This window comes from Mauremys reevesii, linkage group 10 (genome assembly GCF_016161935.1).
Source record: "Mauremys reevesii isolate NIE-2019 linkage group 10, ASM1616193v1, whole genome shotgun sequence".
Classification (NCBI taxonomy): domain Eukaryota; kingdom Metazoa; phylum Chordata; order Testudines; family Geoemydidae; genus Mauremys; species Mauremys reevesii.
The window spans coordinates 52,611,484-52,626,275 of record NC_052632.1 but is presented as its reverse complement, the minus strand read 5'-3'; the positions used below and the strand labels follow the sequence as shown (position 1 = coordinate 52,626,275).

At 40.7% G+C, this 14,792-nt stretch overlaps 1 protein-coding gene across 2 annotated transcripts in view; it reads right to left on the bottom strand.

Annotated features, from left to right (window-relative positions):
- ADCY9 (adenylate cyclase 9) overlaps positions 1 to 14,792 on the bottom strand; it is a 179,813-nt gene that overhangs the window by 31,901 nt on the left and 133,120 nt on the right. For both annotated transcript variants that reach the window (XM_039491147.1, XM_039491148.1), the window contains exons 5-6: positions 9,865 to 9,967; positions 3,297 to 3,505 (exon numbers count right to left, since the gene is read on the bottom strand). In XM_039491147.1, coding sequence (XP_039347081.1) covers positions 3,297 to 3,505; positions 9,865 to 9,967 — 312 coding nt within the window. The remainder of the gene's footprint in view (positions 1 to 3,296; positions 3,506 to 9,864; positions 9,968 to 14,792) is intronic.

The window sequence follows — 14,792 nt, the reverse complement described above, 5'->3', positions numbered from 1 at the left end:
CTGTAAATGGTTATTAGCATAAATGGGATAAATGTTAGCATTTTGTATTGCCAATGCATTATTTATTGCAAATCTAAGACAGCAATGATTTCTAAAGACGGGACTGCATAAGATATGTGTCTCAAGGTTGGATGCTTGCTTACTGGATATCTTTTCAAATGTAGGAGATTACCTAGACAAACAGTTTTCCAAGGTGGAGTTAAGTTTGAGAGCTGGGGTAAATTTTTCACAAGCACCTAAGTGACTCAGGAGCCCAAGTCCTATTTTCAAAAGATATTTAGACACTTAGGAACCTAAGTACCACTGACTTTCAATGAACTGTAGGCTTGTAAGTATCTAAGTCACTTTTGAAAATGGAACATAGGGTAAAATTTTCAAAAGCCCCTACATCATTTACGAGTCTACGTCAGTAACTTAGGGTAAACAAAAACAAAACAAAAAATTAAAGGTATGTTATAGATGTAAAAAAAACCCAACCCCTATTAGAAACCCAAGACATTTTGAGTTAAGGTTAAACTTAAAAGAAACCCAATAATTTAATAATATGGAAATACATAATCAAGGCATCCAACATTAATTTTGTCCCAGTAGCAATTCTCAAAGAGAATAACACCATTATTTGTCCACATAAGTTCACCTCATTAGTGACCACAAAAACTAGACTGCTTTTCTTTTAATAGCACAGTAGGCATGCTGTCTCCGGTCATTGTTGCAGTCGTACATGATCCAATTGCAAATTCCTGATTACACAAATAGCATACTGAATGCAATCATCCCCTCTCTCCTTAAGATCTCATGTGTCACCAATTCCAGAATATCACTAAACTCAGAATCTGTGTGTCTACATATAAAGCCTAAATGCTCAGATCATTAATTTATAACACTTGCATGAAAACAGCCTAGATTACTGTGGTGGTGAAGAATGACATTCAGTGTTGGAGACATTAGAACAAAACAAATAATAAAACAAAAGGTCATGCGATGAATATTTTTGACATTGTACCCACAAGCTGTATTAGTCTAGTATTTTCTCCACCCGTAACATGTCTGAAGCTTTAGATATAGACTTCTTAAAACCTTAATGCAAAATTCACATATCTTATAAAACAGGCTTGGAAGGAAAAAAGAAAGTTTGGAAACGGGCCTCTCTACAGGGTGGAGTTAAGATTGTTTGGGTGCCTTAATTAACAAATCTTACATTTGAGTTTCTTCCAATTTAGATCTTAATGCTGAACCTCTTGAGTTTCAAATGATGGTTTCTTGCCGGATACAATATTTGTGTAGGGTTATTTAAAAACAATTATTTATTTTGCACAAGTCCACTAGGCACTGTATTCTTAAAATGCATTTCTAACTCTGCAAAATGACTGTGTAAAAGCTGGCATCTTCTTACTCAACAGATGTCTTTCCTGTAGGCATTCATAATTTGTACAGGTTTATTTTAGTGACAAATACACGTTTACTGCTTTTTACTCTTGTAGGACCAGCAAAGCTAATATATCTAAGAATGTGTATTGTATTGTATTCTATTCTCCTGCATCATCAACAGAATTGTTTGCTGATTTACAATTACAAGCCAATGCTGTTACACCTATGCAAACCCAATGGGTTTTCACAGATGTAAATGAAGGCATAATTAGCCCTACACTACCTTTATTACATGCACAAACTTGCCACAAGATTAATGTCTTTTTTGCATGAGAATTTCTTTACGGTTTCTGTTTTGTTATGTTTTTTAAATGTCTGTGACATTCACTGAGGGGCAGGGAGCAGCATCCTTTGTGGAGTTCCTAAATTGACAGGGCTCTGTGAACGTAAGCAATAGGAACTGGTTCCTGTCTCCCCAGCCGGCCTCTTGAAGTCACCTCTCTTTTTTGCCCAGCCTTTCTGCTCCACTAGGTTCCATATTTTGCTTCTCGATCCCCCTCTCATGTTTGCCTCCTGCACCTTCTGAAGTCCACAGGACTTTATACATCCCATGGCAGATTACCAGGTACTGAAGGATTGATGTCTTACAGAGGCTCAAAACAGGCCTCTATCTACTCTAAATTGCACCAAAGGCCAGTTTGGCTCTCAGTCAGCTGCAGGATGGAGCAAAGGGGGCTGGTGAAGGGAGGCAGATTCCGTTTCCATGCTGAAATCTTCTATTGTTTGTATTGTTTAATTAAACCAATAGCTAGATCTTTTTAAGAAAGAGATCAGCAGAATTTCAGCATAATGAACTTAGTATTTGCTTAATACGCAATGTGCATTCGGGGCAGTGTAACTGAGTACAAGGCTATGGGGAATAGGAAGGCGCTTGGGAGTAAAAAAGTCCATGCTTTTTAAAAAAAATCACTTATTCTCTTCAATGGTTGTTAGGGCTCCAAGGCTGAAGAAAAAGGAGCAAGGATCACGGCTCCCTTGTTCTCCTTATGTACTCAACTTTTCTTTCAGAAAAATGCAGGAAGCAGGACCTGGGACATCTGTCCCTAGTTCACAGTGAGACTCTGTCTGGGTGTGGTGCAGAGCAGGCTTTCCCACTGAAAGAGTGGGGAGGAGAGACCTAGCTACTAATATGCTTTTAACATTGCATGCTAGGAAGAAGGAGGGGTCAGGAGCTTTATATAAAGAGGCTCTTCTAACCCTTCACTGCATGCTGGAGAAAGCAGCACTATAGGGAAGATGCTGTCCTAAAGCCTCTGGATGCTATAACCTGTCAGACATGTACAAGTAACTGAAAAAACCTATTGACTCTGAAGGAGAGGGCTTGAAGGACCAACAACACTTTGACCATTACACATCTTTAGGAGATTACATTCTATGTAGCTGTGTGTGTAACAAGAATCTCCATATTTAAATAATTGCTACATCCCTGTCATATTCTATTCTTCACTTCCATGGTGCAGTAAGGCAGCATGACTGCTGCAGCTCATACCAAGAAAGGGTTTAACTTCTCTCTCAAGCATCAAGTACAGACCAATGTTGGAGGCAGGATACCAGACTTGGCAGATCAATGATTTGATCCAGTATGGTAAATCCTAGAAAATCATAATGCACTACAGCAGGCTGTGAAAGATTCAGTATGTACAACGTTCTATTTTTAATTTAAAAAAACCTCTATTTTTTGCTCAGCAATTGTTGACTTGTAGATAAAACAGTATCTTCCTTCTCCCCACCATCCCCACCTTGCTCCCCAAGCCGGGAGAGCAAGTTCCTGAAGTTGTTTTAAAACAAAAGTTTTCAAGCCAGCCACCATTTAGTTCTTGGGGACTGCGACCCCAGACATTTCCCATACTCTGATTTGCTTTATTTACCTAATTGAGACGATAAGAGACAGCACCTCTAGCAGGATGGCAATGATGAACACCACAACTGCTGCAGGTGGGGGAGGGGATAGGGCCACCCCATGTTTCAGGAAACAGGTGATCGAGAGTATGAGGAAGACTGTTGTGGACAGGAACACATCCAGGAGTGAACTGAAGGTAGCACTGGCAAACGTCTTCACAGGAGCATTCTTTATAACCTGTTTTGCAATATGGGGGGTGAGAGGAAGTGGAAGAGAACATGAATAAGTTTTTCTATGCTGATTACATTGTACTACACACCAGAAACATATCTGAAAACAAAGAGAAAGAATACATAGCACTTTGTCAGCTCAGCACTTCAACATAAATACTGAATGACCACTGTGAAAGGAGTTGGTAGTCTCAGTCCAGTTCCTGGTGGATGAGTCCACATCACAAAAAACATCATCAAAATTTGCACCCTTGTTCAGTCATTTTTTTTAAAGGGCTCAAAGAATGTTTTCAGAATGCTAATAATATAGAAAGATTACTGCAACGCTCTGTACCTCGGGGGAATACCCAGCACCCTCATGTTCATCCTTGTAAAATGATTGTGTGGTATCCAATGCAAAGTTTATCATGTCAGGTGTCTTCAGAAGGCTCATGATGTACTGAGCACTGTTGTTATAGTAATGTTATAGGTTATAATTTCATGTATGTAGTTATGAGACTGAAAATATATTCTCATGGCTTAAAATTAGCCCAGGCAAAAACTCTCCAAGAGCAGAGAGGCAGTTCACACCTCATCAGGGCAAATATGGGACAAACCCAGCTCAGGGGCTCACAGGAACAATGGACGCTGGCCTAGGCAGCAACAAAATAATCTGTTAGACTCTCAAGTGAGTCACCCTCCCTTCCTTTGCTCAATTTGGAACTGCGATGAGGTAATGATCACCTGACTCTGAAAGGGGCGTGGGGGAGAGCCTGGCTGAAAGACAACCAACCAGCCAGTGATGAGAAGCATCTAAGGTTGTAAGGGCACTGAAAGTGTTAAGATCAGCTTGGAATGCATTTTGCTTTTATTTAATTTGACCAAATCTGATTTGTTATGCTTTGACTTATAATCACTTAAAATCTATCTTTATAGTTAATAAATCTGTTTGTTTATTCTACCTGAAGCAGTGCGTTTGGCTTCAAGTGTGTCAGAGGCTCCTCTTGGGATAACAAGCCTGGTACATATCAATTTCTTTGTTAAATTGACAAACTCAATATAAGCTTGCAGCATCCCATGGGCATAACTGGATACTGCAAGATGGAGGTTCCTAGGGTTGTGTCTGGTACCAGAGATATTGGCTAGTGTCATTCGGCTGCACAATCCAAGGAGCAGCTTACATGCTAGAGCCTGTGCGTGAACAGCCCAGGAGTGGGGGTTCTCACAGCAGAGCAGGTTAAGGCTGGCTCCCAGAGTCAAGGATTAGAGTGACCTAGCATATCACTGGTCCAGGGAACGTCACAATTACACAAAAAGCATGTAAAGACTAGGTAAAAACATTCTCAAGAACACAAGAGGGGATAAAAAGATACAAAATCACTTACTGCTATGCAGAATCTAATTCTCAACCCATAGAGCACATTGTCCCCTCCAAATCTATCACTTGGAGAGTGCAGATGGAGCAAGGGTATCAATCCCAGGACCCAAGGGGCTGTATCCAGCCTGCTTGATGTATTTATTTGACCTCCCTGGCATATTCAGATTCTGTAGATTCTTTCATTAAAAAGAAAAAAAAAACCACTTCGGGCTCTCATGGTTACAGAGAAAACCTTTTCAATGAAAGTCTACATGCAGTTTGAAATAATTACTAAAAGGTGTAAACTCCCCCATCTTTCCTTTTATCATCCTTAAAGCTAGAAACTAACATTCAGGTGCGCTCTTGAGGTAAACAGCAAACTGAGCAGAGTTTTATAGTTCTCGTCTCCATTAAAGTCAGTTTAGATTCTGGTTCACAAGAAGCAGCTCCCATAGCAAATATCTTACTTCTGGAAACAGAAAAAGAAGGAATAAATTGTTGGCTGTATCCAGATGTGCACTGACTCACAAACATGCAAGGCTCTTTCTTCTTTATCAATGTACTAGTTCAGAATGGTGCAAAATCCTCAAACACTTATTCAATCTGTACAGGACTAAGGTGCCACAAAGACTGAGCATGAAATGTTTGCCTGCCATATGTGGTAGTTTTGTCATCCTTTACCGATTGCCTGTGTGTAAGAAAAGCCAGGGTACTTCTAAGGGAAAAGTTTCTGATGCTCGTGCACATGGCACACGCACACCTAATGTGGAATCGATGTGAACAAGCACTCGAAGAAGAATAGTAGTATCTGATATGAGGGGAAGCTCACAAAGCAGATAAAGTACTTGACTCCTTTTGGAATTCTTTGAGTCTTAGGAAGTGTCTCTGTAAGATCCACTGTATAGATCTTGGCAGTAGACTTGGATAATGCTGTGCATTTCCTGTTGTGCTTCCCCTAAGGGTACATACTGCTCTCAAATTCTGTGAAGTGATGTATATGCTGGAACTCCCTTAGCAATATGTACAGCTTAATATTTTTAGACATGGTGTAATGAACAAAACAGTTATAGAGGGAAATACACAAAGCTCCACAAAACCTTTGCAAATACTTGTTCATTCAACAAATTTGAGGAATATTGGCTAAATATTAAGGTAGATGTTTAAATAATTTATTAATATCTTCAAATTAAATTAAACATTCTAGAGGTGACTGAGTCTAGATTTGAGAGACTGGATTATTGATCTTGGAGTCAGTGACAGGGAAAGGAGCATGAGCAGTGGATTAAACTCCATAACAGAACAGGTAAAAGTAAGCTTTCAGTGAGGGGAAGTCCTTTACGGAAAGTGATCACAGAGCAACCTAAGCATACAGCTGAAACAATGGGATTAAGATGAATTCATTGGCTATGGTATCACTGGCAGTAGCTTTCACTGATCGCTGACTGCAAGCCAATCAAACAAATGTCATATACCCACCATGAAGGTCATTTTGTACCCCAACATTTTTTTTTAAAAAATGGCTGTACACTTGGAGTTCTACCTCCATCCTGGTTTCAAAGACAAAGTAAAGATAATCAAGCAGCTCAGAAAAAAACTTGTGAAAGCAGTCTATGCTGCCCATTTTCATTTATGAAAAATACTGTGCATAATATAAATTTTGAAAATTTCAGCGAAGGAGAATAGAAATAGTTTGTTTCAGATAAATAATCACATACATATCCTACATTGCACCGTATATGTAACCATAATTCTGGCCAATTCTCAGCAATTTACATTCTAAAATAGCTAATGATATTTCATTTCACACTATTCCAATATAGCAATAAGCTGCAAATTTCTACTTTAGTAAATTATTTGGTGCATGCTCTCAGTATGCTATAATTTCAGAAAAAGACAGGTTGGGGAGGGAAATAATGTTTAATTCAAAAGGAGCCCTAGTGATCCCAAAATACATAAATACTACTAATTTTAGAGAAAGGAGTCCTTTACTCCCCCCCCCCCATATTTATTTCTCCTTCCTTTTTCATTTTTCCTTACAGTTCACTACATGTCAAATGTCTCAGATTGGAGGAGAGATCAATAACAGAAAATTTATTGCCTGATGATTTCCTTTCTGGGACAGACTTCTCCTCCAATCCACCCCAACCCAAAGAGGTTTTTCAGGTATTTCTAGAATGGCCTCTTTATAGATCAGTGGTTATATAAGGCATCACTAGTAAGAGTTTTCATGTATCCAGTAAGACATAAGTGTTCCAATACAGCTCTGGAAGATTGTGTCCAAGCCCAGGAACCTAGTGGACAAGTATAAATTATTTCTGTTATTGCCTGAAGAGCAGCGCAGCAGAACTGGCAGAGGACAGCACCAGAAATGAAATAATCAAGATACAAAATTTTCCATTTTATTTTAGTCTTCCTCCTGTAGAACCAGGAGTCTTAGTTACCCTGAGCCCAAATGTACAAACCCCAGAGGTAAAAAAAAAAAGCTAAAACACTTTTAAATATGACCTAAAATAGCTATAAATCTTATAGTTTTGTATGGCACCCATCACTGTAGTATCAAAGCACTTTTCTATATCTAAATATGTCATGACTTAAAAGTAACTGGGATCTTATTTGGCTGGAAGGAAGAGTTACATGTCCCATTGGAAATCTGAGCTTCTCGCTTTACCAATAGGCTACAGACCTCATTATATCTATATGGGCACTGGATATCAGTCATTAAACCTTTTTTTTACTAAAGACTCAGCACTGCCTATCCCAAGACTATTGTAATTGAGGGGAATGAAATATTTTGAAAATACTTTTTCTGCAACCTGTGAGGAATATAAAGAACATATGAAGCTGTGAAGTTGGTAACAGTATTATCTGTACTCATTTAGAATATCTGCATAATCCACGTTGTTTTGACATTTGAGTAATGCACCCATTTTAAAAATCACACTAATAAAACCCTTAGCCCCATAACACACTATTGCACGCTATTTATCTAGGGTTCTTATATGCCCACATCTATTTAGCAATCTGAGGGCCTCACAAAATTATGATAAACACATGAAGATGTAGCTACTGCTCTTTCCTCTTTTCCTTCCATTTGGAAAGCACTGAGTGCAGTGTACTATATATGGTATGTGTAAATATTATTACATATGTACACACACATAGATACATTATGTTATTAACGTCCAGTACTTTATAATGGTTTATTAACAGCAGCAAATATTTACTACCAGTTAAATTTCGTAGGCTTGATTTTTTCATTGTTTCACTCAATTTATTGACAAAAGCAGATGCAATACTGGCATGCTGAGAAATAACAGCTGACATCTATTATTTAAGTATCCATACCAGCAGAAATTAAATATAAATTCTTTCCATAGTATCATGACACAGCCTTTACTCAAAGATAGAGTGAGAGTTTCAGAATGCACTAAAAACACATTTATGCTTAATTGTATTATAAGGTAAACTAGAGATGTCTGAGGGCTTGTTTTTATTACTGCACTAAATTGGCCCTGCTGCATCGATGCAGCGGCGCCAATTTAGCGTGTCTGGTGAAGACGCATTACATCAATGGGAGAGAGCTCTCTTGCTGAGGTGAAGTAATTACATCGACAAAAGAAGGGAGCTATGTCAATGGGAGAGAGTCTCCCGTCGACATAGCATGGTGTAGAGATGCCTCTTTAAGTCAATGTAAGTTACGTTGCTCAGGGGGGTGGTTTTTTCACACCCCAGGAACGATATAACTTACATTGACTTAGGCAGTAGTGTACACAAGCCCTTATTTATTGAGACTGAAATTACAGGAGGATAGGGACTGTGGCCAAGGACAATGCAATCATATGGTACAAGAATTAAGGAAGGAATGTCCCCATAGGATTTATTTCTTACCAGTGGTAGAGGGAAGGCTGGGCAGGGGGGAACTCAACCCTCTCCCCCAATATTAATCAGTTAACTCTGACATCTTAAGTTTATATTTACCAGTAGAGAATCTCTTGCTATTAGCTGATGTCAAGGAAGCAAGAATACCTGCTATGTCTGAAAGTGGGACACAATGTAATAAAAAGACAAAAAATTCATGACACTAATATTTGGTAGTGCAGAATTCTTAAAGAAATGAACTTCACATCATTTTAACTGAAGTGTTCTGTACTTCCAATTTCATACTGCAGTACTTTTATGTAATTTACAATACTGAGATGAAAGCATGTTTGGGTGAGGACGGTATAAACTTGGGACTGCAATAAGTATTAGAAAGCCAAGATCCAATTTTGTGAGTTTTCGTTTTGTAAGTTAAGATATTTGAAATGGCAGTAAGGAGCACTTGCCTTCCACTATTACCTGATTACAGAATTTTGCCTGGTGAAAGCTAAATCTAAATATGAAAACGAAGGTACAGTAGAACTTCAGAGTTACAAACACCTTGGGAATGGAGGTTATTGGTAACTCTGAAATGTTTGTAACTCTGAACATAACGTTATGGTTTTCTTTCAAAAGTTCACAATTGAACATTGATTTAATACAGCTTTGAAACTTTACTATACAGAAGAAAAATGCTGCTTTCTCTTTATTTTTTTAGTAGTTTATGTTTAACATAGTATGGTACTGTATTTGCGTGGTGTTTTTGTGAGTGTGTCTGTGTGACTCTGCTGCTGCCTGATTGTGTATTTCTGGTTCCAAATGAGGTGTGTGGTTGACTGGTCAGTTTGTAACTCTGGTGCTCATAACTCTGAGGTTCTACTGTATAGTATAGAGTCAACAGCTGAAATTTATTCTGGTCCATTTTTACTGGTGAATAAAAATAGAATGCCAGAAAGAATCTAATGTTCAAATCCTGGAAGCTGATCATGACAGGTGAACTAAACTAAGGTGGTCATTTCTCACTAGTTCATATATTAAGTCATATTTGACACTCTATGATCTCAGTCATCAACTGCAATAAAATTTGCAAAAGCAGTGAGATAATTATTTTGGCTCCTGCAACCTGTACAGAAAGACTGCTGACACCCAATCCCATTCAGGGGAAAACGCACCTCTTCCTGATAGCTGGTCCTGTAAGCCATCTCCAAGTCCCCATCCAGGAAGTTCAGGCTCAACTTGTTAATTGGTGGTTTAAAGAAATAGTCTTTCATCAGGCTAAAGAGAAGAGAGAGACAATGTGAACAGTTTTAAAAGGAGTTTATTTAGCTGTAATTCTTTTTCAAAGATACCATTTCACAGGTTTCTCACTCTTGGGTCTCTGCTTCCAGTGTGAAACTGGTGGCCTTCATAGTTTTGATCTTTTGAAGTACTGGTAGCTTCTCATTGTTCATCAGAAGCTGCAGTACCTACAGCGGGGTTGGGCAAACTTTTTAGCCCGAGGGCCACATCTGGAAATAGAAATTGTATGGCGGGCCATGAATGCTCACAAAATTGGAGATGGGATGCAGGAGGGGGGTGAGGCTCCAGCTGGGGGTGCAGACTCTGGGGTGGGGCTGGGGCGTTTGGGGTGCAGGAGGGTGCTCTGGGCTGGAATCGAGGGGGTTGGAGGGCGGAAGGGGGATCATGGCTGGGGTAGGGGGTTGGGGCATGGGGGGAGGCTCAGGGGTGCAGGCTCCAGGGCGGTGTTTACCTCAAGTGGCTCCCGGAAGCAGTGGCATATCCCTTCTCCAGCTCCTATGCGGAGGTGTGGCCAGGAAGCTCTGTACGCTGCCCCATCCACAGGCACTGCCCCTGCAGCTATCATTGGCTGTGGTTCCCAGCCAATGGGAGCTGTGGGGGTGGCACTTGGGGCAATGGCAGTGTGCAGAGCAGAGTGCCCTGGCTGCCCCTACGCATAGGAGCTGGAGGGAGGCCATGCCGCTACTTCTGGGAGCTGCCTGGAGCAGCCCCCAACCCTGGTCCTCGGCTGACGCGCCGGAGCGGGGCAAGCCTCAGACCCCACTCCCCAGTGGGAGCTCGAGGGCTGGATTAAAATGGCTGGTGGGCCGCATCCGGCCTGCGGGCTGTAGTTTGCCCACCCCTGACCTACAGCATCACTCTGCATCCTTAAAGTGAAAGGTGAAAATTCCCAAAAAAAACATTTATAAGAGAAGGAAACATTTCATTACAAACAAACAAACAAACAAACAAATACAAACAAACTAGACAGGCTTTTAAATTGTCAGGAAGACATTAAAAGTCTTTCCAAAAAACTTTCGAACCATAGGATAACTGAAGAAATAAATGTCCACAGATCAGCAAATGGTATACATTAATAGCTGCCAGACATTGACACATGCAAGAGACACAGCCTTTTTTTAACTGAAGCATATCAAATATCAGAAATTGATAAAAAGTTGAAAATTTATTAAAGTATTTTCCATTTCAGGGAACAGCACTTGCTTGTCACTGCCTTCAGAGACTAATAACAACTCTGCATCTTCCCAGGATCACACAACAACAGCACTTGACAATCCAGACAACCAGGTAAAGGAATCTGAGACAGAGTTGGAAAGCTCAGCCTTGTTTCTGAGATAGGAGATCCAAAAACCTTTGGTAGAAGAGCCAAAGGCACTGATGAACAAAGAGAATGACATACTAGACCTGATGAGCCTGGCAGCAGATACAAGGAATGGTTGTGCACTCTCTCACCTTTTTCTCCCGGTGCCTGGTGGAGAAGCATACAAGAAGCCTCAATTCTGATTCAGTAGAAAGGCTTTTCTGAGCAAGAGATGGAACATTTTGAGGTTACAATGGATGTAAACAGATTTATGGTAGAACATATTCTCTTGTGTTAACTCTGACATTTGCAACACTTGTCATCTGCAAGTGTTTTCTTTCCTTGGTAGATGTCGGGCAGCTGGATGAGCCTGATGCTGTGTACATCATTCACAATTCTTTATGGCAGAGTGTCCAAGAGTATGCTCGTACTCCTTGTTTAGGTAATATTCTGCAGTGATATTGTAATCAGCACCTCTTTTCTTCTAATATGAGATAGGAAAGATTTCAGAGAACACGGAGCTCTACTCCCCGGAGCTCCAACTTACTTATATGCAATTATATCCTTCTGTGATTCCATTTGTACACCCTAATTACATTTCTGAGACTTGAAGGAGAGTTCTGTGTTGCTCAAAAGCTTTTCTCCTTCACCGACATAAGTTGGTTCAATAAAAGATATGACCTCACCCACCTTGTCTCTGTAATTACACTGGCTGTTTAGAGTCAATTTTTATTATTATTAAGGTTGCAGTAGTGTCCAAAATGTGCTAGGAACTTTTCAAACACAGAGGATGTCAGCGTCCCTGCCTGAAAAACTGTAATACAGTATAGAAAATGAATGACCCATCTCAAGTTGGATGCATATGGTACAATCATCGCTAAGTGAAAGTTTCTGAAACACACACTGAAAAAGAACTCTTGGGTCATTTATCAAATCTGATGCCAACTAGATGAAGATGCTGAAGGACCCCATGGAGCTGATCTCCACTTATATTGTTTTCTCTTGAGTTGCCTACTCTGCTGCTGACAAGGAAGTGTTCTGGAAGCCCTAGAAGCACAAACTCAATGGTATAAGATAATAGAAAGGAGATTTTTCTATTGAGATGCAGGACGAGTCAATCCCAGATATCTGGCCAATGACTTTTGTGACAGACCCAGGCCAGTGCGGTACAGAAGTCTGGTAGAGGGCAAATATACTGGTCACTGGATGAGTAATTTTCTGTTCCCTGAGTGACCAGAGCAGGGGCTGCACTAGAGTAATCAGGAACCTGCTAGAACCAATTAAGGCAGACAGGCTGATTAGAACACCTGCAGCCAATCAAGGTAGGCTAATCAGGGCACCTGGGTTTAAAAAGGAGCTCAGTTCAGTTTGTCCGGGGCATGTGAGGAGCTGGGAGGAAGAGGTGCAAGGAGCTGAGAGTGAGAGGGTGTGCTGCTGGAGGACTAAGGAGTACAAGTGTTATCAGACACCAGGAGGAAGGTCCTGAGGTGAGGATAAAGAAGGTGTTTGGAGGAGGCCATGGGGAAGTAGCCCAGGGAGTTGTAGCTGCCATGTAGTTGTTACAGGAGGCACTATAGACAGCTGCAATCCACAGGGCCCTGGGCTGGAACCCAGAGTAGAGGGCGGGCCCGGGTTCCCACCAAACCTCCCAACTCCTGATCAGACACAGGAGGAGTTGACCCAGACTGTGGGTTCCACCAGAGGGGAAGATCACTGAGGTGTGCAAATCTGCCAATAAGCATAGGACCCACCAAGGTAGAGGAGGAACTTTGTCACACTTTGTACCAAAGTGCTTTTAATGTGTCAAGTTTTTAAGGTCAGCTTTCAAATGTCAAACCACAATCCTTGACTGGATCTCCAGAGGAAGACCAGAAGACTTCAACCATGAATAATGGCGATGATTTTACTTCATTATCTCGGCCCTTGCTATGTACTGAAAGCATTTCAGGAGGCACCAAGAAAATGACAAGTTACACTCTGACCAGATCTCCTCCTCCTGCTAGAGCTATTTTTATTGATCTGTCCATGAAGACCTGGGCATCCTTGCAGAGGCTAGCAGGGATTTCAGACACTCATCTGGCATTCTGATATGTCAGGGTGACTGACATCTTGGCAAAGTACACTTCAGTCAAATGGCCAATGTATGAATTGTATGAGCTTTTTTGGGTGGCTGGACTTTCTTCCTCCATGAAATCTTAACAACAAAATAAGGCAGAGAATGTAACTTCACTTCAAGAAACAAAGTGTCAAAAAAGCCAGAATGGAGAACAGGCCTCAAAGGGCCAAAGACTAGGGTCCAGTGGAATGAGGCACCAAGTCCAGTTGACTCTAAACAGAGTCAGGAAACAGACTGAGCATCTACAGGGCCTTTGAGAACGTGCCTGCTACAATGCCTTAGCTGCTGCCTGCATGCCTCTGATTTCTATTAATCAAATAGTGTTAGGAAAACGGAGATTGAAAGAAATCACCTTTGTAGTTAAAAGAAGAATCTGGTCAAAGAAACACCACTAAAAGGATGAAGCGGTATGAACAAAGGAGCATATTAGGGTGCTACTCTGTAGGCCACAGCTAGAAGAGACCTTAGAATGCACTGAAGTGCACCACAGATACTGTCATGGCTGGGATATGAGGAACAGTTACCAGTATTTCAGAGGATTAACATTTTTAAGAGCTCACAAGGCTGATTCCCCACTTTGGCACTTCAAGTGCAGAAGGTGGGGGCCTGCAAGGACTCTAAAAATTAATACTGGCCACTCCAGGCTTGTATTAAACTCCCAAGGTTACAGCTTTTCTCTGACCTTGGCTGGGTAGATGCTGCCACAACCCAAATGCAAAACCCCTTGGAATCCAGGAAGGCTCACTTGGGAATTCCTTCCTGTGGGGTACCCTCAAACCCTTTCACTCCCCGCCCCCTCCAGGGAAGAGCTGAGAAAGGAAAACAAAGAAATAAGCTGTTGCCACCAGCTAATTAAAAAACATGTGCATAAACCTCTTAAGACACAAAAAATCCAATCCTGTTATTAAAAAAGGTAAATTTTATTAAAAACAAAAAGAAAGAGAATACATCTGGATCTTAGGCTTTTACTAGATTTGAAAATCCCACTTACAAAAATTAAACATCAAGAATAACCTTATTGAGGTCCATCTTAAAGGTTACAAGCAAAACAAAACCATTTGGGGTTAGCACAGAGGAATCCATAAACTTTACAAAATAAAATAAACAAACATAATCACATCTTTCTAAACATTTCTCATCTACTTACGTATCTGGGTTTCCAAATAAGCAATTTCTAGGTCTGATTCTGATGATTTTTATATCTGGCATTCAGCTTCTCACAGCATAACTGTTGCCCTATTTCCCGCCGCACCCTTCCCCGGAGAACAACAACAGACACACAGGGCAAGTTTTTCCCCAATTTTAAAAAGTTCTAGCCTTCCCATTGGCTCTTTTGGTCAGGTGCTCACTCCCTTCCTTTACCTGTGGACTTTTTTAACCCTTTA